This window comes from Triticum urartu, chromosome 1A (genome assembly GCF_056163025.1).
Source record: "Triticum urartu cultivar PI428250 chromosome 1A, HENAU_Tu73, whole genome shotgun sequence".
Classification (NCBI taxonomy): Eukaryota; Viridiplantae; Streptophyta; class Magnoliopsida; order Poales; family Poaceae; genus Triticum; species Triticum urartu.
In genome coordinates, this window is record NC_141873.1 from 491311452 (window position 1) to 491319458 (window position 8007).

Below are 8007 nucleotides of genomic sequence, written 5' to 3' on the forward strand. Positions count from 1 at the left end.
TGCAGGTTTCAATGTGAGCTTCTTACAAAGCAATCCCATCAGGTGTGCATAATTAATAGGATCAATGACTACACAGAACATATGTCGTTACGAACCATCCTATGGAGAAAGCAGTTCGGTTGAGTGAGTGAAATGCAATGTTTTTGAGAAAGAATCTGAAAAGCCATGGCTGCTTAAACTTTTGTCATGTAAATTTTAAGTGCGAACCTAAGGGAAAAAGAACAAGAGTGTGTTCCACGTCTGTTTCCCAGAGTACCATCCTTATGCAAATTTTATTTAGTTGACTTATTTCATGGTATTTCTTTGAGAACTCGAATAGAATCGTTGGATGAAGAGTTACAGTCAAATTTTTAGCACGATCAATGGGAAAAAGGAAGTATCGGATTAGCCATAGAAAAGAAAAGCCAAGAGAAGATTAATAGTGCAATCTTCCAGAACAAGAGAAAACATTGTAACAGACATGCTCTCAAGCAAACTATAAATCAAATATTGCATTATGAAAGTGGGATAGTAAGTACCTTGGAAGTGGTTGTCCTCTGACTTAATTCCAAAAGTGTTTCTAGTGTCACGGATAATGATGCCACTTACACCTTCTCAAATTTGTTAATCTGTCAAAACCTATTTAGTAAAACTCTATAGTTTTATTATTTTAAAGCCGAGCCCGTCCCGTGGTTTCGTTCTAAAAGAAATCTATACAACAACTTAGTTGAGCTATTTGATGCAATCCAGGGCCGGCCCTGAGGGGGGGCAGAGGGGGCGGCCGCCCTGGGCCCCCCAAATACAGGGGCCCCGCGCCAGGTATTCTGTATGCTACGTAGGTAGCCCATCCTCACCTAAAAACGTATGTACCCCAGCCCACGCATGCAGCTAACCAACGCAGGTGTCCCTAAAAAAAGCTAACCAACGCAGGCAATCAGCGGTTTCTTTCTTTCCTTAATCAGCGATTTCTTTCTTTGAATCGTGCGTCTCTGGCTCTTTCCTACGATCTGTAGTTCAGGGCCCCGATCGCGAGTTGCCGTCAGGCAGGCGCTGGACGATCTAACTCCATGGCCCTGACTGTGGCAATACGCCGATGAACTCCGCTACCCTGTCCTTGGGCCTTGAACACACACGCACATCATAGAGTGTCCCGCCAGATTCCAGTCAACACGGTGCCATTGCCGAGCCGAGCCGCCGAGCACTCGACAAGCGTTCGCCATGAGGCGACACCGATCTGTATGATTCAAGGTATGCCATACAATCAATCCCTATTTCCTATACGTATATTGCTAATTTACGTAATTTACATGACGCATAGCATGCATCGTTCAACCTTCGATGCAATTTTTTTCCTAACAATTTGTGCTGTATATTACTGTCGTTTACAATGTATGTTATCCAGTACTCCCTTCGTAAATAAATACGAACTGAATTGAGTGAATAAATACATTAAAATGTATGCTACTTCCTAATAAGAAAACAGTTAGAATATTTTATATTTGTTTACAGAGGGAGTAGATTGAAAAAATGGAAGAGAAAATGATGAGTTGGGGATACTTGTTGTGGAGGAAAAGAAACCAACTAAGAAAACTTCTAAATTGAAGCAGAAGAAAATTTTAGCATCAACATCGACGATAAAAATGTAAGAGGCCCTAAGAACATAGTTAATTCGTTAATGACAACGACATTTATTGGAAACATCTTGTATACGATACCGATTTGTCATGATGTTTGTATTAAGGGCCCCAAAGTTGTAGACTCGCCCCGGGCTCCTGAAATCTCAGGACCGGTCCTGATGCAATCAGACAACTATCAAATGGTAATTTAGTTCCCAATAAAACACATTTGAGACTATTGTAGTCGAGGAAGTGGCGGAAAGTGCAGGCCATTTTCGACTCTAGAGACGAGATTTAGGGTCTGTTTCCGTTTTCCTTCCGTTTCAGTTTCCTGCAGTAGCTCCTATGCTTTGATCTTGAAACTCAAGAGTGTCCGTTCCTATCGGTTCAGTTGGTGTTAGCCATGTTTTGAGTCGATACATGATAGAATACCACATGTACTATGTAACTACTAGTGGTAGCTAGGATTGGACTATGGTTCTATGAAAGGTGATTATAGGGTAGCTGTTGGAATTCAAGTTTGAACAATGCATAGAAGGAGAAAATTTCAAACATACTCTTTTGATCTGCAGAATTAAGGTACAAACGTATCTTTGCATATAAGACATTCTGGAGGAAAGTAAATCTATGACTGGTTTTATCAGGCCGAGATGAGGCATAACCTAATTAACATGCTAGAAATTTGTCCGGGTGTGAGTCTGAGTCGGAAGATGGTAACAACTAGGCAAAATTGGTTCTACTGAGCTCACTTTGTCTTGTCCATTAGATCCACTTCCTTTTCCTTTATTTCCAGAACCTTTATATTGATCAGATTGAGTAGGACTACATGATCTTAGCCCTTTTATGTTGGCTAGCCACATGTGTAGAGACCAAAGAACAATACCTGAAAAAACTTTTAAAAATATTATTTGTTTAAAGCTCTTGTGACCCAACCCAATAGACTGATCTAGCCAAGGACAAACACAAAACAACTTCATCATTTGTGTAAGGATCTCATGGGCTCTTACCCAAGCTCATAACCAAAGAATTCGTAGCTACTGACCCAACAAAGATCCGATGACTTCAAGTCACTAGCTGTACCGCATGTACCCAAGTGTCTATAAGGAGCGATCCTCCCTGTTCCTCATCTTACTTCTATGTATTGGTATTGTTCATTCCTTTTTGTCTCTGCATAGTAGCGATTTGAATCTGATAAGCGTAGGCATAAGAGGCACCAGGAACGGATGGATAACTGGCATGTGTGCATGACCTATAGAATTCACACATCCAGGATGCCTCGGCACATCACCTTTTTTCCCTACACTGGCCGATGTGTCATCCTTCTTCAGTCATTCTGTACACCATGCCCTCATGTCAACTTGTGGAACTGAGGCTGGTTTGCGCAGAGAAGATGATTGGCGTGCCTGGCCCTTGGTTCAGCAGGGGCGTCACAGACTGCTACGGAATGGTACACGACGGCGACGATTCATGCACCGAATGAGGGCGTCTAATAACAGCGCACAAAACCTCCTGCATCTATCTACTGTATAACTAATAGCGCAGCGTCTTCTTCCACGCCGGAGTCCTTCCCACGGCAAGGGATCCGCGGCAAGCAGCTTCATCCCGCGCCGGTGCCGCCGCTCCGCCACAGCCCACAGATTATGGTTTCCTCGGCGCTGCAATACATGCCTGCTTGGCTAAGCTAGCAAGCGAGGCAACACGTTAGCAACGCGACACCCAAACTTTCACCCGGCCAGTAACATAAACCTCAACTGGTCACCTATGATTGATCAAAAAGAGATCTGATAAGGAGCTGCGATTGATCATGGTATGGTAGTTGCTATCCTACAAGGATGCAGCTTGCACAACAAGCGTGTTCGAATTAACCAAGGAATTTCTCAGTGTTGCGTCTTTGCTAGGTGTGAGAGGCTTACAATGTGGAGCAACAAGAACTGCCAGGTGCTAAGCAATGAAGGGATAGACTGACGTTAATCAACAGAAACAAAGACTAAACAAGAAAAACTGTGGGCAAAATTTGTCAGAAAACAGAGTCTAACAGGCTCGAAACTCTAACTGATCGGTGATTGCGCACACTGCAGACACTGGGTTTCCTTCAACTTCTCCTTTGGTGACAGTTTGTCACCGATCAGTGTCACCTTCCAGCAACCAGCTTGGAGGACGAAAACTGACCCAGCTTTCGGCACAACTGCAGGTTTCAAAGTGATCTTAGAAAGCAATGACATCAGGTCTACAGTAGTTAATGCCAGAATTCATGACTGCAAACAACATTTACCCAAGTAAACAAATCCATTCAGTGCAGGACTACACAATACTGTTAATTGCTCAACGATGCAGGCAACACAGCCCAAGTCACCTTAACTAAAATTGAGGCAGTCTCGAGATTTAGCTGATGGCTGGTGTGTCCATTTAACTTAGCTTTGAAGGAACAATTGCGTTCAATATTATTGTTACAGCCTTCGTGATCAACCTTGAACTTCAAATTCATCAGCGTATCCCATGTGACAGCAATCACAAAGCTTTCTAAGCCACAGGACTCACTAATATTTCCACTGAAGAGCTGGAATTCTTTATTCATCTCCAGAAGAGCAATCGTAGAACTGAGAGATAAATCAAAGCCAGTCTGCACTTTTGATATGATAACTTGTACTGTGGCCTCAACTGAACTATGAACAAGTGCAAAAGACGTATCAACTGCACCACAATTTCCACCAATGCGAACCTCGTGCGGTCTCCACGACATGCGTAAACCGTCAAATTCTGAGATTCCATCAATCAGCTGTAAATCATCCTCTTCATTCTCCCCATTCTTGATCCTCATGTCAAACTCAAGTAGCACATCAAATATCAACAGGATGGCTCTCTTAGGGCCGTTCATTTCAATTAGAGAACCCTGCTGCACGATGATGGGATCATCCCTGCTACGATTGAAAACATAATTGAGTCTTAGATCAACTTCATCACGTGCTGCTATATATCCATATAACTGTATTGAGCCACTGTTGATAGGAGCTTTAGCTAACTTCATTGAAAAGATCTGCATCATGTTACGCGGTATATCGTATGCACGCGCTGGCTCCAACCGAGTCTCTGTACGGTCAGCGATATCAAAAAAGTAATTATGTTCCCAATAAGCCGCTCTCTTGTATATCATCACGGTGGCTGCTCCCTGAAATTATCGGCATGTAACATGTATCTTCAGTTAAACTAGTGTTTAACGTCTGGACACTGTCCTCTGCTGCATTATTAGTCTTCGTCTCATTCACGCCATGTATGGAGAACTGGCGCAGCCAATTCAGTGTACTCTTCTCAAGGAAAAGACGATCAAGATGTTGATTTCGTGGAGCATCTCCTCGCGCAAGTGCTGGAAACCAGCAGCGAGGCAGAGAAGAGGCAACCCTGCTGACGCTTCGAGTAATCGAGCGCGAGAGGATTTGCATCTCCACCGCCTCCAATCTCCCCTCTTATGCCTATACTTATCAAATTCAAATCGCTACTATGCAGAGACAAAATAATGCGCATACCCCTCCTCCGCCGCAAAATAGCCACCGCGCAGTCTCCAAAATCAGCTTTTGAGAAACTTCCCCCAAAATCAGTTCCCTGCAGAATCACCCAAAATCAGCTGTCGAGCTCTTTTCTAAGATTGTGGTCTGAGATTTATGGGATGAGTTGTGTGCTAAAATGTCTGTAATGTCCCTGAACTAAAACTGTGTGTTGAATTGCTAAAACTAAAACTGGGAGTAGTTGTTTTGGACAATTTATGTCGAATATGAGCATGAAAACGAGCATACATCCATTCAGCCATCAAGCAAATCATCTACTCCTACCAAACAAACAAACATCCATCCATTTTTCCATGTACACTAGGAACAGAGACGAACAAGAAGGAATAGAGCTGCACCCAGAACAGAACAGAGAAGACAGAGAGGAGATGAGAGCTCAGCCTAGGCGACGGCCCGAGCAAACTCCGGCGAGGCGGCGTCGGGTGTCGAGGCCAACGGCCGGGGCGGAGCAGCGGCTGAGGGCCTCGAGGCGAGCAGGCGGGGCGAAGGAGTGGCCGGGGCGGAGCAACGGCTGCGGGCCTCGAAGCGAGCGGGCGGGGGAGAGCAGCGGGCTTCCGGCGAGCGGGAGGGGCGGGCTGTCGGGCGGCGGCGGCCCTGTAACCCTATCGCGAGCGCGAGTGGGGAGGTTGGGGATCGAGCGAAGGAGAGGGACGAGTCGTGCGACTCGTTTTTCTGGGCGCGGCCGGGCCGGCCACCGCCCACCAGTGGCAGTTCTCTGGTAATTTGCCTCTCAAATAGGGGTACCACCTTAAGTCGAAACGTTTCGAGCTTTTGATTTGAATCGCCACAAGCGAGGTCTCGAGACGATTTTCGATTGCACTACTGATTCTGGCGATTTTCAAATGATTTTGGATAATCAGATCCGGTTCTTTTGAGCTTTTGATTTTTCAGACCCAGATTGTTCAGAATCGAGTGAAAAGAACTGGGCCGCACCAGGAACGGCTGGATAACTGGCATGTGCACATGACCTGTAGAATTCACACATCTAGCATGCCTCGCCACATCGTCTATTTACCCTACACTGGCGGCTGGTTTGGGAAAATTTCAGGTGATACCGAAACTTTGGTGATGTCATGATACGAACTTCTCGGCCGTTGGATCTTAGATTTGACGGGCATCTAAAGAGCTATTGTATCTGCGTATAATTTTAAGATTCATCAATGGCTTTTCTGCAAAATGTTCAATAGCTTACCCCTGGTTCAGCAGGGGTAGCACAGACTGTTGCACGACAGTCAGCGATTTACATACCGCATGAATGCGCTTAATAACAGCACCAAGAACCTCCTGCGTCTATCTACTGTATAACTAAGGCCCTGTTCGGCACTCCCCCAGCTCCACATAATACAAGGATTTGCGGAGTACCTTTTTGCCCACTTCATGATTTTTAACTACGGCTCCGGTCACTCCGGGAGCGAAGTCGTGGAGTGAAGAGCCTCCGAACACAGCCTACAAATAGCGCAGCGTCTTCTTCCACGCCGGAGTCCTTCCCACGGCAAGGGATCCGTCGTGAGCAGCTTCATCCCGCGCCAGTGCCGCCGCTCCAGCCACAGCTCACAGGTTATGGTTTCCTCAGCGCTGCAATAAGACACGCCTGCTTGACTGGGTTAACGAGCGAGGCAACACATTGGCAACACCCAAACTTTCACCCGACTCGTAACGCAAACCTCAACTGGTCACCTGTAATTGATCATTTTTTCCGATAAAGACTTGTGATTGATCATGGTATGGTAGTTGCTATCCTACTAGGATGCAGCTTGCACAAGAAGCGTGTTCGAATTTACTAAGGGCGTGTTTGGTTGCCCGCATCGAGCCCAACCAGGCCCGCGCAGGAAGGGAGAGGCCTGTTTGGTTGCCCGGTTTTCCTGTTGGGCCTGCATCGCACGCTCCTCAAAGCAGCCCAGAGTCTGGCTCGCTGGAAACGCTCGGATCGGCAGTTTGAGTGCGGCGCGAGGTCGCATGAGCGGGAGCGAGGCGAGGGCGAGGGGGGATGGCGGGAGATGGAAATCTGGCGCGCCGTCCCGGCGCCAAATTGGCCTCACCCCCCTTTCACTCACTCACCCATAGCAACTACCCCCCTTTCTTCCCTACTGCCTCACCACCGGCGGCGGCTGCGATTTCAGATCTGAGCTATAGGCGGCGGTGGCGGAAGAGGCGACGGCGTTTGCGGGGGATCTGGTGCTGCCCTTGTTGTTGGCCACTGTCTGGTCGACCTAGTCTGTGCCATGGCTCCCCCTACGTTGTCCTTGTCTCCGATGCCAGTAAGCAGCACCCCCTCCCCCCCTTGTTAGCTCAGTGGTTAGGCCATTAAGCTAGGTGTAGGATCGATTTCCCACTGAACGAACCGTCGATGTCGACTAGGTTATGGACGCACGGATGAGGCTGATAATCCAGGCAGCAGCACTGATTAGTGTGATTCAGGCATGGGTCATGTTCATGCACCAGAGAGCTGTTCGTCGTGCTGGGAGACCTTTGATCCACTATGGTCCATTGTTTCCCCGGGAACAGGAGAGGATCCAAAATCTGAACTACATCTACAACTGCAATGACGTCGAGGCTCTGTGGATGCTTAGAATGAAAAGAGCACCATTTGCCAGGCTTGTCGAGACCTTCAGGAGCAGGGGGCTGTTACAAGATAGCATCAACACCAGTGTCGAAGAGCAAGTGGCCAATGTTCCTCCATGTTGTTGGCCATAACCAGAGGTTTAGGGTCATTCACAACACGTTTAGGAGATCAATGGAAACCATCTCTAGGTACTTCAAGCAGGTGCTTTATGCTATTGGGGAGCTTAGAGGAGAGATGATCAGGAGACCATCTGGCCAGACTCCACCCAAGATTCACGGAAGCCCAAGAT

The 8007-nt window shown here is 46.9% G+C and overlaps 1 protein-coding gene across 2 annotated transcripts; it reads right to left on the reverse strand.

The window, feature by feature from the left end:
- Positions 1–3405: 3405 nt before the first annotated feature.
- On the reverse strand, positions 3406–5858 carry LOC125521376 (uncharacterized). Of its 2 annotated transcripts, none has more exons than XM_087526512.1 (2): positions 5494–5858; positions 3406–5192 (listed from the first exon to the last, which is right to left on the reverse strand). In XM_087526512.1, exon 2 carries the CDS (start codon positions 4744–4746, stop codon positions 3910–3912), a length of 837 nt encoding a protein of 278 aa, XP_087382638.1. In that variant the 5' UTR covers positions 4747–5192; positions 5494–5858; the 3' UTR covers positions 3406–3909. The 2 variants fall into 2 exon arrangements, with proteins under 2 accessions (XP_087382638.1, XP_087382637.1); XM_087526511.1 differs by having other exon boundaries at positions 3406–3780; positions 3868–5858.
- Between the last annotated feature and the right edge of the window lie 2149 nt (positions 5859–8007).